We start from the raw sequence: 19631 nt of genomic DNA, 5'->3' as shown, positions 1-19631 counted from the left end.
GCTTACAAGGGGCCTCCAACAGATAAAATAACCTGTTCCTGAATGCTTACAAGGGGCCTTCAACAGATAAAATAACCTGTTCCTGAATGCTTACAAGGGGCCTCCAACAGATAAAATAACCTGTTCCTGAATGCTTACAAGGGGCCTCCAACAGATAAAATAACCTGTTCCTGAATGCTTACAAGGGGCCTCCAACAGATAAAATAACCTGTTCCTGAATGCTTACAAGGGGCCTCCAACAGATAAAATAACCTGTTCCTGAATGCTTACAAGGGGCCTCCAACAGATAAAATAACCTGTTCCTGAATGCTTACAAGGGGCCTCCAACAGATAAAATAACCTGTTCCTGAATGCTTACAAGGGGCCTCCAACAGATAAAATAACCTGTTCCTGAATGCTTACAAGGGGCCTCCAACAGATAAAATAACCTGTTCCTGAATGCTTACAAGGGGCCTCCAACAGATAAAATAACCTGTTCCTGAATGCTTACAAGGGGCCTCCAACAGATAAAATAACCTGTTCCTGAATGCTTACAAGGGGCCTCCAACAGATAAAATAACCTGTTCCTGAATGCTTACAAGGGGCCTCCAACAGATAAAATAACCTGTTCCTGAATGCTTACAAGGGGCCTCCAACAGATAAAATAACCTGTTCCTGAATGCTTACAAGGGGCCTCCAACAGATAAAATAACCTGTTCCTGAATGCTTACAAGGGGCCTCCAACAGATAAAATAACCTGTTCCTGAATGCTTACAAGGGGCCTCCAACAGATAAAATAACCTGTTCCTGAATGCTTACAAGGGGCCTCCAACAGATAAAATAACCTGTTCCTGAATGCTTACAAGGGGCCTCCAACAGATAAAATAACCTGTTCCTGAATGCTTACAAGGGGCCTCCAACAGATAAAATAACCTGTTCCTGAATGCTTACAAGGGGCCTCCAACAGATAAAATAACCTGTTCCTGAATGCTTACAAGGGGCCTCCAACAGATAAAATAACCTGTTCCTGAATGCTTACAAGGGGCCTTCAACAGATAAAATAACCTGTTCCTGAATGCTTACAAGGGGCCTCCAACAGATAAAATAACCTGTTCCTGAATGCTTACAAGGGGCCTCCAACAGATAAAATAACCTGTTCCTGAATGCTTACAAGGGGCCTCCAACAGATAAAATAACCTGTTCCTGAATGCTTACAAGGGGCCTCCAACAGATAAAATAACCTGTTCCTGAATGCTTACAAGGGGCCTCCAACAGATAAAATAACCTGTTCCTGAATGCTTACAAGGGGCCTCCAACAGATAAAATAACCTGTTCCTGAATGCTTACAAGGGGCCTCCAACAGATAAAATAACCTGTTCCTTCCAGCTCATCCCCACACCCGGTCTCCCTCAACCTCCTTTCTGCCAATTCAGCCACAGAGAAACTAGGTTCTGCAAACAAGTCTCAAGATCAGTTCAGCAGACCCACGCCAGTTTGCTCGACAAACTTTCCTTCATTTGATGGATGTGTATTATTGTAGAGCCTGTAATCACACTTTTCCTCTCGCTCTCTCTGACTGCGTTTTTCCACTAATTGGTCTTTTGACCAATCACATAAAGATCTTTTCACATCAGATCTTTTTCAGAGCTGATCTGATTGGTCAAAAGACCCAATTAGTGTGTAAAACGCAGGCCTCATCTCTTTCTGCAGTCTTTTCTGAGGCAGTGCTGTGCTGCCAAGGCACTTGGGGAAATTGAATGGCGGCCCATCAATCTATCAGGAGCGTTATGGGTAGAGTGGCAGAGAGGGCAGGCCAGGCTTTTCTGAAATGCACTTATCAGTGCTGGTCGTAATGCATTCCTCGTTGTGGTCTGAAGTGGTTGAATTACTGGCAATGCCACACACACACACACACACACACACACACACACACACACACACACACACACACACACACACACACACACACACACACACACACACACACACACACACACACACACACACACACACACACACACACACACACACACACACACACACACACACACACACACACACACACACACACACACACACACACACACACACACACACACCCTTGGTACTTTAGCTGGAGATGCTATTGTATTATATAGTTCTGACAAGCATAGTCACTCAGAGTCTACGTCTGAAATGGCACCCTATTCCCTATATAGTGCACTACTGTTGACCAGAGCCCTATGAGGGGAAAAGGGTGCCATTTTTTGATGCACACAAGGTGGACTTTATCCATTACAAGTGCACCTGACGCCTGAACTCAGCAACGAACCATTAAAACTAGTCAATCGTAACTAGACTATTCATCAGAACATATTCAGAACATGTGGATGACATACATTCGTGACGTTCCACAATATCCTGGGACTTTCATCATTTTCCTATGCCTACATATGATCAGTAGCCTAGTGTAAGACATGGTCGGTGGCCACTTCAAAGCATTCAGCCATCTGTCGAGACTTCTGTCATCCGCTCTCCTTTCTTTCACAGACAGAGGGAGAAGGGACAGAGGGTGGCTCTGCTCAGTTTCTAAAATTAGAGACTATTCATGGAGATACCAGGCTGACATTTCCACGTAGCGGGAGAGATGAGCAGCGACAAATGTCACTGTTGAACGGGGGGGGGGGGGGGCTTTAGGGGCTAAGCTTGGGTTTGGGGCCTACGCCACCCTCAACCTTGGCATCAGAAAGAGCAACAGACTGTCTCGCTGCTTGCGACCCCCCCACCCCACCTCACGAGAGAACCAGTTAGCTTCTAAACCCCTCCCTCCTCCTCCTCAGCCCTCTCTTTCCTGGCTCTGTGACATCACCTCCTGGTGGGGACCACCTGACCAGCACCTGAAGGTTCTCTTTCTCATGTAATGCAGATCAGACAGCTTGAGAGAGAGAGAAAGAGAGAGAGAGAGAGAGAGAGAGAGAGAGAGAGAGAGAGAGAGAGAGAGAGAGAGAGAACTTAAGTGCATATCACACTTAGAGATGGAATGCAATCACTCTTAATAATAATTTGATGGGTTCTTATATTTGTCCTATTGGAAATGTGTTTTTTGCATATCCCACTCTCCCTGAGACACCCTATGAGGGTCGGGTCACGGCCAGGGTCTGCCATTATCAACCGTGACCCTGGCGCAATTAAGGCCTTGCTCAAGGGCACAGAGATTTTTCACCTTGTCGGCTCGGGGATTCGAATTAACAACCTTTCGGTTACTGGCCCAACGCTCTAACTGCTAGGTTATCTGCTTCCCTTGCTGCCATCCCAGTGTGCCAGTAGCAGAGTCTCTGTTTATACCACTCCTCCTGAGCATGCTCACGTCTGTCTGAAAAAAATACTTATAAAAAAACTTTAAAAAAAAAAATTAGGTCAAATCCCGTATCCAGATCCTAAGAGAAGGGTGCAATTGTGGCCTGCAATTCAGGGCATTCCTGCATCTGCAGGAACCTATCTTTCTACTTCTGTTGGTCCATTGTTAAGCTAGGACAGGCGGGAGGTGAGGGGTGCTTCAGTACAGTGGGTACCATAGCGTTGGATGCCAACCGGTGATAAACCCCACAGAAGAAGAGGCGGGTGGCGACAACGGTAGACAGTGTCATTCTGTTTTCCCGCAGTTCTGTTAACGGCGGCGAGGGCAGGTGTTCTGCAGGCGGGAGCGAAGGACACTGTCTACCGGCGTCGCCCCCCCCCCCCCCGGCTCCAGCTAGCTAGTAAGGAGGACTCCGGGAGGCGGGAGCAAAAAAAAAAAACGATATATATCTGACCACATATATAATGACAGACCCAGTGGAACATCAAGGAGTGAGCTGGTGGAGTAAATAGTGTGGTTCCGTCAGTGAGTTGAGTGAAACAACCAGAACTACCACACCACACACACACACACGCACACACACACTTTTCCCGTAGTACTCTGGGCTAGCAAGAGGCGGCAGAAAACCCCAAGGCATTGAGCCTGTTGAAAGCCTAGATTATTTACTGTATATAAATGTCTAGATTAACTACCATGAAATGTAAATGCATTCTCCTTAGTAATAATAGCATGTGTTAATCAGCCGATTACTTATCGCCAGAGAACAGTGTTCAGGTTAGTACAAACGTCACTCTGTTGATCTACGTACGTGTGTGCGTGTGGGCGGAGTGGGATTTCCTGGAGCAGCGGATACCGTTTGGTAGCGTGATATCCGCACCGTTTTTGTTGTTGTTTTTTTTACATTTCATTTTGTGAAAGCAAGGAAGAGTCGCCTTCCCTTCCTAGTAGTAGCTAGCTGCCTTTAGCCTGGCTAGCTGCCTTTAGCCTGGCTAGCTGCCTTTAGCCTGGCTAGCTGCCTTTAGCCTGGCTAGCTGCCTTTAGCCTGGCTAGCTGCCTTTAGCCTGGCTAGCTGCCTTTAGCCTGGCTAGCTGCCTTTAGCCTGGCTAGCTGCCTTTAGCCTGGCTAGCTGCCTTTAGCCTGGCTAGCTGCCTATAGCCTGGCTAGCTGCCTTTAGCCTGGCTAGCTGCCTTTAGCCTGGCTAGCTGCCTTTAGCCTGGCTAGCTGCCTTTAGCCTGGCTAGATGCCTTTAGCCTGGCTAGCTGCCTTTAGCCTGGCTAGATGCCTTTAGCCTGGCTAGCTGCCTTTAGCCTGGCTAGATGCCTTTAGCCTGGCTAGCTGCCTTTAGCCTGGCTAGCTGCCTTTAGCCTGGCTAGCTGCCTTTAGCCTGGCTAGCTGCCTTTAGCCTGGCTAGCTGCCTTTAGCCTGGCTAGCTGCCTTTAGCCTGGCTAGCTGCCTTTAGCCTGGCTAGATGCCTTTAGCCTGGCTAAAAACATAGCAAGTTAGCTAGCCTTTTTAGCTTCCCTCATCTCCATGTGAAATAATCTGATTTATAATTTTTAAAAAATATGCCCTGGCAAATATTGTTATACTTGCCGGTGTAACCTAAAACATTATCCCAGTTTGATAATGCTGCTTGTGTATTAATTCCTGACACTGTCAACCCTGACACTGTCAACCCTGACACTGTCAACCCTGACACTGTCAACCCTGTTACTTTATTTGGCACTTAATAGGCCTTACTATAGTAATTTTTTTTATTTAACCTCTTGAGATAGAAAAACATTTTTTTTTTATCAAGTTGAACATGTGCTCTTTACGACAATTTTAGAATGAGGTGAAATCGAATGGGGTTACACTTCTCAAAAGGCACCTAATTGGTGGAACGACCTACGTGCGTGACCAGTAGGCCAGGTTGCTACTTTATCAGTGTATTGGAGAGAGGCCAGGTCGCTACTTCATCAGTGTACTGGAGGGAGGCCAAACAGACAGTAAGCCAGGTCGCTACTTCATCAGTGTACTGGAGGGAGGTTATCCAAGGACTCACAGGGATAGAGGTGGAGGTTGGGGAGAGTTTAGCTATGTGTCATGAGAGATATTATTGATTTTCAGATTAAAGCCTGATCAATACTCGTGCTGTACTATTGACAGATCGTGCTCAGAGTACCAGGGGCGGGCAGCACTGTGTTTCTAGGTTACAGATGTCAAAGAGCAGATGGATGTGTCCTCCATCACTGTCTGGTCCTAACCAGCCCCCTGCTGCCTGTCGTTAACTTACCACCCCCACTCTGCCAGTCTCACACACACACTGGTTGGCTGATTCCCAAGCACATTCCAAGCCATTGAGAAACGTCTGAAATTGTCAGCAGTCATTCATGAGTCGCTAATCAAATTAAGTGTTCCCACTAACTGTAAAAGGGGAAATATTTACCTCAGGACAGAACATTGGGGTCTGTAACCCAATGAACGGGTTTGGGAAGGGGACAGATTGTCTCTGGTCTTCAAAGAAAGCTTTAGGTCCACCATGACATTGCAAAAATATACTGAACAAAAAATATAAAATGCAACAATTTCAAAGATTTTACTGAGTTACAGTTCATATAAGGAAATCAGTCAAACAGAAATAAATTCATTAGGCCTAATCTATGGATTTCACATGACTACGCAAGTGCTCCCACTGGGGAGCCAGGCCCAGCCAATCAGAATGAGTTTTCCCCCACAAAAGGGCTTTATTATAGACAGAAATACTCCTCAGCACCCCCTCAGATAATCCCGCAGGTGAAGAAGCCAGATGTGGAGGTCCTGGGCTGGTGTGGTTACACATGGTCTGCGGTTGTGAGGCCGGTTGGACGTACTGACAAATTCCAAATTCTCTAAAACGACATTCGAGGTGGCTTATGGTAGAGAAATGAACATTCAATTCTCCGGCAACAGCTCTGGTGGACATTCCTGCAGTCAGCATGCCAATTGCACGCTCCCTCAAAACTAGAGACATCTGTGGCAATGAGTTGTGTGACAAAACTGCACATTTGAGTGGTCTTTTATTGTCCCCGGCACAAGGTGCACCTGTGTAATGATCATGCTTTTTAATCAGCTTCTTGATATGCCACACCTGTCAGGTGGATGGATTATCTTGGCAAAGGAGAAGTGCTCACTAACAGGGATGTAGGTCCTGTGTGGCTCAGATGGTAGAGCATGGCACTTGCAACGGCAGGGCTGTGGGTTCGATTCCCACGGGGGATCAGTACGAAGAAGAAAAAAATAAACTATCAAAATGTATGCACTCTACTGTAAGTCGCTCTGGATAAGAGCGTCGACTAAAATGTACATGTAAACAAATTTGTGTACAAAATTTGAGAGAAATAAGCTTTTTGTGCATATGGAAATGTTCTCACCTCATGAAACATGGGACCAACACTTCACATGTTGCATATATATTTTTATTCAGTATAGATTACTTAGCCAAGTAAATGAAGCAGGGCTAGGTTTAGCCGGGTTAGAGACAGCTAAAGCTAGCAGCCTCTCTCTTGGTGCTTACACAGCCATGAATATTCCTGTGTTGTTATAGCCGCGGTACTAAATGTGTTTGGTGCAGGTTCTACATCCATCGAAGTAATAGGTCATCATAGGAAGTAATCCCTCTATAACCACCATGAAAACATCCCTGTGGAGGAAACTGAGGCTGTGTCCCAAATGGAAACCTTCCCTGTGTGTCCTGGTCTAAAGTAGTGCACTATAAAAGGGAATAGGGTTACCATTTGGGACGCAGGCCAAGCAAACCAGTGCTAAGCCAGTGACATTCAAATCAGCAATAGTGGAACAATTCAACTGCAGCCTAAGGAGGAGCAGAGCAGAAGAGTTGAGTTGACAGAAAGTTGCCTGCCGGGCCTGTGGAACAATAGCTATTTTCTTTTGATTCGGCCAGGCTCAAAAAACTGCTTTGTGGCACGAGAAATCTTCCCCCACCCAATCACACTAAAGCATCGAAGGTCCCCAAGAACACAGTTGCTTCCATCATTCTTAAATGGAAGAAGTTTGGAACCACCAAGGCTCTTCCTAGAGCTGGCCGCCCGGCCAAACTGAGCAATCGGGGGAGAAGGGCCTAGGTCAGGGAGGTGACCAAGAACATGATGGTCACTCTGACAGAGCTCTAGAGTTTCTCTGTGGAGATGGGAAAAACTTCCAGAAGGACAACCATCTCTGCAGCACTCCACCAATCAGGCCTTTATGGTAGAGTGGCCAGACCGAAGCCACTCCTCAGTAAAAGGCACATGACAGCCTGCTTGGAGTTTGCCAAAAGGCACCTAAATACTCTCAGACCATGAGAAACAAGATTCTCTGGTCTGATGATACCGAGATTGAACTCTTTGACCTGAATGCCAAGCGTCACGTCTGGAGGAAACCTGGTACCATCCCTACGGTGAAGCGTGGTGGTGGCAGCATCATGCTGTGGGGATGTTTTTCAGCGGCAGGGACTGGGAGACAAGTCAGGATCGAGGCAAAGATGAACGGAGCAAAGTACAGAGAGATCCTTGATGAAAACCTGCTCCAGAGCGCTCAGGACCTCAGACTGGGGCGAAGGTTCACCTTCCAACAGGACAACAACCCTAAGCACACAGCCAAGACAATGCAGGAGTGGCTTCGGGACAAGTCTCTGAATGTCTTTGAGTGGCCCAGCCAGAGCCGGGCTTGAACCCGATCAAATATCTCTGGAGAGACCTGAAAATAGCTGTGCAGCAACGCTTCCCATCCAACCTGACAGAGCTTGAGAGGATCTGCAGAGAAGAATGGGAGAAACTCCCCAAATACAGGTGTGCCAAGCTTGTAGCGTCATACCCAAAATGACTCGATGCTGTAATCGCTGCCAAAGGTGCTTCAAGAAAGTACTGAGTAAAGGGTCTGAATAATTATGTAAATGTGATATTTCCGTTTTTAATTTTTGCTTTGTCATTATGGGGTATTGTATGTAGACTGATGAGGGGAAAAAACAATTTAATCAATTTTAGAATAAGGCTGTAACGTAACAAAATGTGGAAAAAGTCAAAGGGTCTGAGTACTTTCCGAAGGCGCTGTATTTCCACACTATGAGGTTGGAATAATACTGTGAAAATGATGATAACGCCAATGCGATAAATCAGTTCATAGACCAATAAGAAAAATAGTTCCAAACCTCTCTGCCAATCACAGCTAGTTTTCAATTTCCCCCCTCCCCACTCAGACCACTCCCAGACAGTCCTAGCAAAACTCTTGCTTGAGAAATTGCTCCTTGCTAAGAAGCTATTTTTGTTTATTTTTTCATTGAAAACCATCACAGTAAGGTACTTATGATCCCTTTTCTCTTTTTCCCCTTAACCAGGTTGGTGGCGTTGGAGGACTGACTAACTTGTCTTGTGTGTGCCTTTGTTAGATGTGCACTATATTCCCTGTGTCGAATGTACTCCTGGCTACACAGTGAATTTCCCTTCAGGGACAATAACGTTTAAATAATGTGACTGTACCTCATCTCCCGAGGCCAGTCGTTGGGTCAACTCCTTCAGGCTCCTCATCATCCTCTCATCTCTGAAGTCGTAGGGGAACGTCTCTGTCCACTCCTGGAGCAGCTGCAGGATCTTGGGAGCCATCTTCCTGATCCTCATCTGAAAGATACACATACTTATTTGATCATGGTTATATTTTGTAACACCCAAGTCTGTAAATGAATATATACATTAATCTGGGCGCAGAAACACTCAACATAGTCAGGAACACAAGCAAGCTTCTCTGTAGCAGAATACTACAACATACATCAGCTAAATAAACTGATCTTCATTAAGAAAGTATAATAGTATAATACAGCTAAGAATATAGTATAATATAATATAGCTAACAGAGTATAGTCAATAGAGTATAGTATCACGTCTGTCACATGTGCTCAGTGTGAACCTGTGAAGAGCACAGGGCGCCAATGGCGAATTTGCCAATCTTGGTGTTCTCTGGCAAATGCCAAACGTCCTGCACAGTGTTGGGCTGTAAGCACAACCCCCACCTGTGGACGTCAGGCCCTCATACCACCCTCATGGAGTCTGTTTCTGACCGTTTGAGCAGACACATGCACCTTTGTGGCCTGCTGGAGGTCATTTTGCAGGGCTCTGGCAGTGCTCCTCCTTGCACAAAGGCGGAGGTAGCGGTCCTGCTGCTGGGTTGTTGCCCTCCTACGGCCTCCTCCACGTCTCCTGATGTACTGGCCTGTCACCTGGTAGTGCCTCCATGCTCTGGACACTACGCTGACAGACACAGCAAACCTTCTTGCCACAGCTCGCATTGATGTGCCATCCTGGACGAGCTGCACTACCTGAGCCACTTGTGTGGGTTGTAGACTCCGTCTCATGCTACCACTAGAGTGAAAGCACCGCCAGCATTCAAAAGTGACCAAAAGATCAGCCAGGAAGCATAGGAACTGAGAAGTGGTCTGTGGTCACCACCTGCAAAACCAGTCCTTTATTGGGGGTGTCTTGCTAATTGCCTATAATTTCCACCTGTTGTCTATTCCATTTGCACAACAGCATGTGCAATTTATTGTCAATCAGTATTGCTTCCTAAGTAAACAGTTTGATTTCACAGAAGTGTGATTGACTTGGAGTTACATTGTGTTGTTTAAGTGTTCCCTTTATTTTTTTGAGCAGTGTATAATACAGCTAATAGAGTATAGTACAATACAGCTAAGAATATAGTATAATATAATATAGCTAACAGAGTATAGTATAATATAGCTAATAGAATATAGTATAATATAGCTAATAGAGTATAGTATAATATAGCTAATAGAGTATAGTATAATATAGCTAATAGAGTATAGTTTAATATAGCTACTAGAGTATAGTATAATATAGCTAATAGAGTATAGTTTAATATAGCTAATAGAGTATAGTATAATATAGCTAATAGAGTATAGTATAGCTACTAGAGTATAGTATAATATAGCTAATAGAGTATAGTATAATATAGCTAATATAATATAGTATAATATAGCTAATAGAGTATAGTATAATATAGCTAATAGAGTATAGTATAATATAGCTAATAGAGTATAGTATAATATAGCTAATAGAGTATAGTATAATATAGCTAATAGAGTATAGTATAATATAGCTAATAGAGTATAGTATAATATAGCTAATAGAGTATAGTATAATATAGCTAATAGAGTATAGTATACTATAGCTAATAGAGTATAGTATAATATAGCTAATATAATATAGTATAATATAGCTAATAGAGTATAGTTTAATATAGCTAATAGAGTATAGTATAATATAGCTAATAGAGTATAGTATAATATAGCTAATAGAGTATAGTATAATATAGCTAATAGAATAAAGTATAATATAGCTAATAGAGTATAGTATAATATAGCTAATAGAGTATAGTATAATATAGCTAATAGAGTATAGTATAATATAGCTAATAGAGTATAGTTTAATATAGCTACTAGAGTATAGTATAATATAGCTAATAGAGTATAGTATAGCGAGTAGAGTATAGTATAATATAGCTAATAGAGTATAGTATAATATAGCTAATATAATATAGTATAATATAGCTAATAGAGTATAGTATAATATAGCTAATAGAGTATAGTATAATATAGCTAATAGAGTATAGTATAATATAGCTAATAGAGTATAGTATAATATAGCTAATAGAGTATAGTATAATATAGCTAATAGAGTATAGTATAATATAGCTAATAGAGTATAGTATAATATAGCTAATAGAGTATAGTATAATATAGCTAATAGTAGAGTATAGTTTAATATAGCTAATAGAGTATAGTATAATATAGCGAATAGAGTATAGTATAATATAGCGAATAGAGTATAGTATAATATAGCTAATAGAGTATAGTATAATATATATAATAGAGTATAGTATAATATAGCTAATAGAGTATAGTATAATATAGCTAATAGAGTATAGTATAATATAGCTAATAGAATATAGTATAATATAGCTAATAGAGTATAGTTTATATTAGCTAATAGAGTATAGTATAATATAGCTAATAGAGTATAGTATAATATAGCTAATAGAGTATAGTATAATATAGCTAATAGAGTATAGTATAATATAGCTAATATAATATAGTATAATATAGCTAATAGAGTATAGTTTAATATAGCTAATAGAGTATAGTATAATATAGCTAATAGAGTATAGTACAATATAGCTAATAGAGTATAGTATAATATAGCTAATAGAATATAGTATAATATAGCTAATAGAGTATAGTTTAATATAGCTAATAGAGCTAATAGAGTATAGTATAATATAGCTAATAGAGTATAGTATAATATAGCGAATAGAGTATAGTATAATATAGCTAATAGAGTATAGTATAATATAGCTAATAGAGTATAGTATAATATAGCTAATAGAGTATAGTATAATATAGCTAATAGAGTATAGTATAATATAGCTAATAGAGTATAGTATAATATAGCTAATAGAGTATAGTATAATATTGCTAATAGAGTATAGTATAATATAGCTAATAGAGTATAGTATAATATAGCTAATAGAGTATAGTATAATATAGCTAATATAGTATAGTATAATATAGCTAATAGAGTATAGTATAGTGAATAGAGTATAGTATAATATAGCTAATAGAGTATAGTATAGCGAATAGAGTATAGTATAATATAGCTAATAGAGTATAGTATAATATAGCTAATATAGTATAGTATAATATAGCTAATAGAGTATAGTTTAATATAGCTAATAGAGTATAGTATGGCGAATAGAGTATAGTATAATATAGCTAATAGAGTATAGTATAATATAGCTAATAGAGTATAGTATAATATAGCTAATAGATTATAGTATAATATAGCTAATAGAGTATAGTATAGCGAATAGAGTATAGTATAATATAGCTAATAGAGTATAGTATAGCGAATAGAGTATAGTATAATATAGCTAATAGAGTATAGTATAATATAGCTAATATAGTATAGTATAATATAGCTAATAGAGTATAGTTTAATATAGCTAATAGAGTATAGTATAGCGAATAGAGTATAGTATAATATAGCTAATAGAGTATAGTATAATATAGCTAATAGAGTATAGTATAATATAGCTAATAGATTATAGTATAATATAGCTAATAGAGTATAGTATAGCGAATAGAGTATAGTATAATATAGCTAATAGAGTATAGTATAGCGAATAGAGTATAGTATAATATAGCTAATAGAGTATAGTATAATATAGCTAATAGAGTATAATATAGCTAATATAGTATAGTATAATATAGCTAATAGAGTATAGTATAGCGAATAGAGTATATTATAATATAGCTAATAGAGTATAGTTTAATATAGCTAATAGAGTATAGTATAATATAGCTAATAGAATATAGTATAATATAGCTAATAGAGTATAGTTTAATATAGCTAATAGAGTATAGTATAATATAGCTAATAGAGTATAGTATAATGTCGCTAATAGAGTATAGTATAATATAGCTAATAGAGTATAGTATAATATAGCTAATAGAGTATAGTTTAATATAGCTAATAGAGTATAGTTTAATATAGCTAATATAGTATAGTATAGTGAATAGAGTATAGTATAATATAGCTAATAGAGTATAGTATAGCGAATAGAGTATAGTATAATATAGCGAATATAGTATAGTATAATATAGCTAATAGAGTATAGTATAATATAGCTAATATAATATAGTATAATATAGCTAATAGAGTATAGTATAATATAGCTAATAGAGTATAGTATAATATAGCTAATATAGTATAGTATAATATAGCTAATAGAGTATAGTATAATATAGCTAATAGAGTATAGTATAATATAGCTAATAGAGTATAGTATAATATAGCTAATAGAGTATAGTATAATATAGCTAATAGAGTATAGTATAATATAGCTAATAATAGAGTATAGTTTAATATAGCTAATAGAGTATAGTATAATATAGCGAATAGAGTATAGTATAATATAGCTAATAGAGTATAGTATAATATAGCTAATAGAGTATAGTATAATATATCTAATAGAGTATAGTATAATATAGCTAATAGAGTATAGTAAAATATAGCTAATAGAGTATAGTAAAATATAGCTAATAGAATATAGTATAATATAGCTAATAGAGTATAGTTTAATATAGCTAATAGAGTATAGTATAATATAGCTAATAGAGTATAGTATAATATAGCTAATAGAGTATAGTATAATATAGCTAATAGAGTATAGTATAATATAGCTAATATAATATAGTATAATATAGCTAATATAGTATAGTTTAATATAGCTAATATAGTATAGTATAATATAGCTAATAGAGTATAGTATAATATAGCTAATAGAGTATAGTATAATATAGCTAATAGAATATAGTATAATATAGCTAATAGAGTATAGTTTAATATAGCTAATAGAGTATAGTATAATATAGCTAATAGAGTATAGTATAATATAGCTAATAGAGTATAGTATAATATAGCGAATATAGTATAGTATAATATAGCTAATAGAGTATAGTATAATATAGCTAATAGAGTATAGTATAATATAGCTAATAGAGTATAGTATAATATAGCTAATAGAGTATAGTATAATATAGCTAATAGAGTATAGTATAATATAGCTAATAGAGTATAGTATAATATTGCTAATAGAGTATAGTATAATATAGCTAATAGAGTATAGTATAATATAGCTAATAGAGTATAGTATAATATAGCTAATAGAGTATAGTATAATATAGCTAATAGAGTATAGTATAGTGAATATAGTATAGTATAATATAGCTAATAGAGTATAGTATAGCGAATAGAGTATAGTATAATATAGCTAATAGAGTATAGTATAATATAGCTAATATAGTATAGTATAATATAGCTAATAGAGTATAGTTTAATATAGCTAATAGAGTATAGTATAGCGAATAGAGTATAGTATAATATAGCTAATAGAGTATAGTATAATATAGCTAATAGAGTATAGTATAATATAGCTAATAGATTATAGTATAATATAGCTAATAGAGTATAGTATAGCGAATAGAGTATAGTATAATATAGCTAATAGAGTATAGTATAGCGAATAGAGTATAGTATAATATAGCTAATAGAGTATAGTATAATATAGCTAATATAGTATAGTATAATATAGCTAATAGAGTATAGTTTAATATAGCTAATAGAGTATAGTATAGCGAATAGAGTATAGTATAATATAGCTAATAGAGTATAGTATAATATAGCTAATAGAGTATAGTATAATATAGCTAATAGATTATAGTATAATATAGCTAATAGAGTATAGTATAGCGAATAGAGTATAGTATAATATAGCTAATAGAGTATAGTATAGCGAATAGAGTATAGTATAATATAGCTAATAGAGTATAGTATAATATAGCTAATAGAGTATAATATAGCTAATATAGTATAGTATAATATAGCTAATAGAGTATAGTATAGCGAATAGAGTATATTATAATATAGCTAATAGAGTATAGTTTAATATAGCTAATAGAGTATAGTATAATATAGCTAATAGAATATAGTATAATATAGCTAATAGAGTATAGTTTAATATAGCTAATAGAGTATAGTATAATATAGCTAATAGAGTATAGTATAATGTAGCTAATAGAGTATAGTATAATATAGCTAATAGAGTATAGTATAATATAGCTAATAGAGTATAGTTTAATATAGCTAATATAGTATAGTATAGTGAATAGAGTATAGTATAATATAGCTAGAGTATAGTATAGCGAATAGAGTATAGTATAATATAGCGAATAGAGTATAGTATAATATAGCTAATAGAGTATAGTATAATATAGCTAATAGAGTATAGTATAATATAGCGAATAGAGTATAGTATAATATAGCTAATAGAGTATAGTATAGCGAATAGAGTATAGTATAATATAGCTAATAGAGTATAGTTTAATATAGCTAATAGAGTATTGTATAATGGAGCTAATAGAGTATAGTATAATATAGCGAATAGAGTATAGTTTAATATAGCTAATAGAGTATAATATAATATAGCTAATAGAGTATAGTTTAATATAGCTAATATAGTATAGTATAATATAGCTAATAGAGTATAGTATAATACAGCTAAGAATATAGTATAATATAATGCAGATAATAGAGTATAATATACTATAGATAATAGAGTATAGTATAATATAGCTAATAGAGTATAATAGAATATATCTAAATAGTATAGTATAGCTAATAGAGTATATTATAGCTAATATATTATAATATAGTGAATAGAGTATAGTATAATATAGCTACTAGAGTATAGTATAATATAACTACTAGAGTATAGTTTAATATAGCTAATAGAGTATAGTATAATATAGCTAATAGAGTATAGTATAATATAGCTAATATAATATAGTATAATATAGCGAATAGAGTATAGTATAATATAGCGAATAGAGTATAGTATAATATAGCTAATATAGTATAGTTTAATATAGCCAATAGAGTATAGTTTAATATAGCTAATAGAGTATAGTATCATATAGCTAATAGAGTATAGTATAATATAGCTAATAGAGTATTGTATAATGGAGGTTGTGTTACCTTGTCTGCCTGAGGGTCACTCAGTCTCTGCTGCTCCACACACAGGTGACACACCTTGGACATGAGCTCGTAGGGGTGGATGAATAGACGAGAGGAAAGCAGGAAGGTGAAGGAGTACGTCATCTGTGCAGAGAAAAGAGGGAGGGGAGGTAGAGAGCGGAGGAGGAGAGAAATTAAGAGAGAGGTGTCAATAACTTTTGAGAATACAGAGAGTTTGTGGACAACAGACAGACGGACCGAGACAGACAGACAGACAGTGTCACTCACATCAGGGTAGTAGTCCATGGAGGGAACCAGGTGGTGTATGAGGGCCTCCAGTGAGCCCGACACAAGGGTGTTGTCATGGTAATATAATCCCGCGTTACTGTATCCCTCCTCCTTGGTCTGGTTCTGGTACAGGTTCTTATTGTAACCACTGGAGACCAGCAGGCCGGTCAGCAGTGGCGTTTGAGGCATATTGTCCTGGGAGGATGAAGGAGGAGGTTATAAACACATACACAACCCCCAACGGAGACAGAGGAGGAGGACAGGGTCACCCGGAGGGCAGTGATGTAGTGCTGAGAGGGAAAACAGAAGAGAGACTCTTCAGAACAATAGCCTTGTTATTATTCTGATATGTTTGGACAGACCCAAAAGTGATTACAGGGCTATATTATATTCTCCATCCCAAAACAGACAGAACTGGGAGGTTCGTTTACTTAAAAGAAGCAGTCGAATGGTTGCATCACATGGGCCTACGTCCTGTGATTACAATATGGGCAATTCCACGTAACGGAATTGCGCTGAGACTCCGTTTTTTTCCACTTAGTCTATGCACAAGGACTACTTTTAACAATTTACACTGAAAATGTTAAAAACATTTACTCGAAGAACGGTGCAGATACGTTTGTTAACAAAACATTTGTAAAATCTCCTTCATTTTTTTTTTTTTATGCGACCAAGTAAAAAACTCGGAATTAAGATTCAACGATGTCTGCAGAAAGAATGGTGCGTCAGCTATGACATGATTCCTTGAGTTTGAAACAATCTATTTTGGTCATTGAGCTACTGTGAGGATGGTTACAGTAAATGGAAAGAGGGTGCTCATGGGTAGGTGCCGGGAGAAGTGACATTAATTAGAGAGAGATATTATCTCTACCTCTCTCAATTCAAAGGGCTTTATTGGCATGGGAAACATATGTATACATTGCCAAAGCAAGTGAAATAGACAATATAAACAGTAAACATTAACCCCCCCCCCACCCCCCACTGGAGAAACACAGAGCATCCATTATCCATTTACTGACAGGGTCAGTTGATATGATGACAACCAACCCTACAAAGGCACATGTTGTTGACTTAAAATAATGAACCGACTCAGTTTCTGGTTCCACCTTCCCCGAACAACACAGTGTATCCATTCACAGCGGACATGATAAGTTCACTTGTTGACAAACAATAAAATGAGGCTAGTTCTGAAAACAGGCGCTTCTAATTTCTCTCCATCTCCCCACACACACACACAAAACGTATGAGACTCTCGGGAGAGTGTACACTGTGAGAGTGTTTTGTTCTGATAGGGCAGTGTTGTCCTGTGGCCAATGACGCTACTTATCTTTTCCCATCACACACACAGACACACACCCTGGTGATGACTGCATTGACTACGCACACTTATTCCCACTGAGAGGCCATGTGAGTCTACAGTGCATTTGGAAAGTTTCCAGACCCCTTAACCTTCTCCACATTTTGTTACGTTACAGCCTTACTCTAAAATGGATTCAATTGTTTTTTCCCCCTCAATAATCTACACACAATACTCCATAATGACAAAGCAAAAACAGGTTTGTCGAAATTTCTGCACATTTATAAAAAATAAAAAAACTGAAATATAACATTTACATAATTATTCAGACCCTTTACTCAGTACTTTTTGAAGCACCTTTTGGCAGCTATTACAGCCTTGAGTCTTCTTGGGTATGACACTACAAGCTTGGCACACCTGTATTTGGGGAGTTTCTTCCATTCTTCTCTGCAGATCCTCTCAAGCTCTGTCAGGTTGGATGGGGAGCGTCGCTGCACAGCTATTTTCAGGTCTCTCCAGAGATGTTTGATCGGGTTCAAGTCCGGGCTCTGGCTGGGCCACTCAAGGACATTCAGAGACTTGTCCCGAAGCCACTCCTACGTTGTCTTGGCTGTATGCGTATGGTCGTTGCCCTGTTGGAAGGTGAACCTTTGCCCCAGTCTGAGATCCTGAGCACTCTGGAGCAGGTTTTCATCAAGGATCTCTCTGTACTTTGCTCCGTTCATCTTTCCCTCGATCCTGACTAGTCTTACAGTCCCTGCCGCTGAAAAACATCCCCACAGCATGATGCTGCCACCCCCATGCTTCACCGTAGGGATGGTGCCAGGTTTCCTCCAGACATGACGCTTTTCATTCAGGTCAAAGATTTCAATCTTGGTTTCATCAGACCAAAGAATCTTGTCTTTAGGTGCTTTTGGCAAACTCCAAGCAGGCTGTCATGTGCCTTTTACTGAGGAGTGGCTTCCGTCTGGCCACTCTACCATAAAGGCCTGATTGGTGGAGTGCTACAGGACATGGTTGTCCTTCTGGAAGGTTCTCCCATCTCCACAGAGGAACTCTGGAGCTCTGTCTGAGTGACCATCGGGTTCTTGTTCACCTCCCTGACCAAGGCCCTTCTCCCCCAATTGCTCAGTTTGGCCAGGCAGCCAGCTCTAGGAAGAGTCTTGGTGGTTCCAAACTTCTTCCATTTAACATTGATGGAGGCCACTGTGTTCTTGGGGATCTTCAATGCAGCATAAATGTTTTGGTACCCTTCCCCAGATCTGTGCCTCAACACAATCCTGTCGCGGAGCTCTACGGACAATTCCTTCGACCTCATGGCTTGGTTTTTGCTCTGACATGCACTGTCAACTGTGGGACCTTATATAGACAGGTGTGTGCCTTTCCAAATCATGTCCAATCAATTGAATTTACCACAAGTGGACTCCAATCAAGTTGTAGAAACATCTCAAGGATGATCAATGGAAACAGGATGCACCTAAGCTCAATTTCGAGTCTCATAGCAAAGGGTCTGAATACATTTTCAAACATTTCTATAAACCTCTTTTAGCTTGGTCATTATGGGGTGTTGTGTGTAGATTGATGAGGAAAACACAATTGAATCCATTTTAGAATAAGGCTGTAACGTAACAAAATGTGGAAAAAGTCAAGGGGTCTGAATACTTACCAGTCAAAAGTTTGGACACACCTACTCATTCAAGGGTCTTTATTTATTTTTAATATTTTCTACATTATAGAATAATAGTGAAGACATCAAAACTATTAAATAACACATATGGAATCATGTAGTAACCAAAAAAAGTGTTAAACAAATCAAAATATAAATATTTTATATTAGAGATTCTTCAAAGTAGCCACCCTTTGCCTTGATGACAGCTTTGCACACTCTTGGCATTCTCTCAAACTTGTGACTGGTACTGTATATGCAGTGTGAGTGTATAGGCTATATACTCCTTGTGAGTATATACATTTACATTTTAGTCATTTAGCAGACGCTCTTATCCAGAGCGACTTACTGGAGCAATTAGGGTTAAGTGCCTTGCTCAAGGGCACATCGACAGATTTTTCACCTAGTCGGCTCGGGGATTAGAACCAGCGACCTTTCGGTTACTGGCACAACGCTCTTAACCAC

The 19631-nt window shown here is 38.2% G+C and overlaps 1 protein-coding gene across 1 annotated transcript in view; it reads right to left on the bottom strand.

Moving 5' to 3' along the window:
• Nucleotides 1-16392, bottom strand: part of LOC311123991 (ras-GEF domain-containing family member 1B-A-like) — a gene marked incomplete at its 5' end in the record, with an annotated part of 35378 nt that extends 18986 nt beyond the window's left edge. Inside the window, 3 exons of the mRNA XM_084198215.1 lie at nt 8812-8949; nt 15937-16059; nt 16204-16392. Coding sequence (XP_084054341.1) covers nt 8812-8949; nt 15937-16059; nt 16204-16392 — 450 coding nt within the window. The remainder of the gene's footprint in view (nt 1-8811; nt 8950-15936; nt 16060-16203) is intronic.
• Nucleotides 16393-19631: the final 3239 nt, after the last annotated feature.

The sequence above is a fragment of the Coregonus lavaretus genome, assembly GCF_964263955.1.
Source record: "Coregonus lavaretus genome assembly, contig: HAP1_SCAFFOLD_5234, whole genome shotgun sequence".
Lineage (NCBI taxonomy): Eukaryota > Metazoa > Chordata > Actinopteri > Salmoniformes > Salmonidae > Coregonus > Coregonus lavaretus.
The sequence above is the reverse complement of the archived record's forward strand: the minus strand, read 5'-3'. Positions and strand labels throughout refer to the sequence as shown.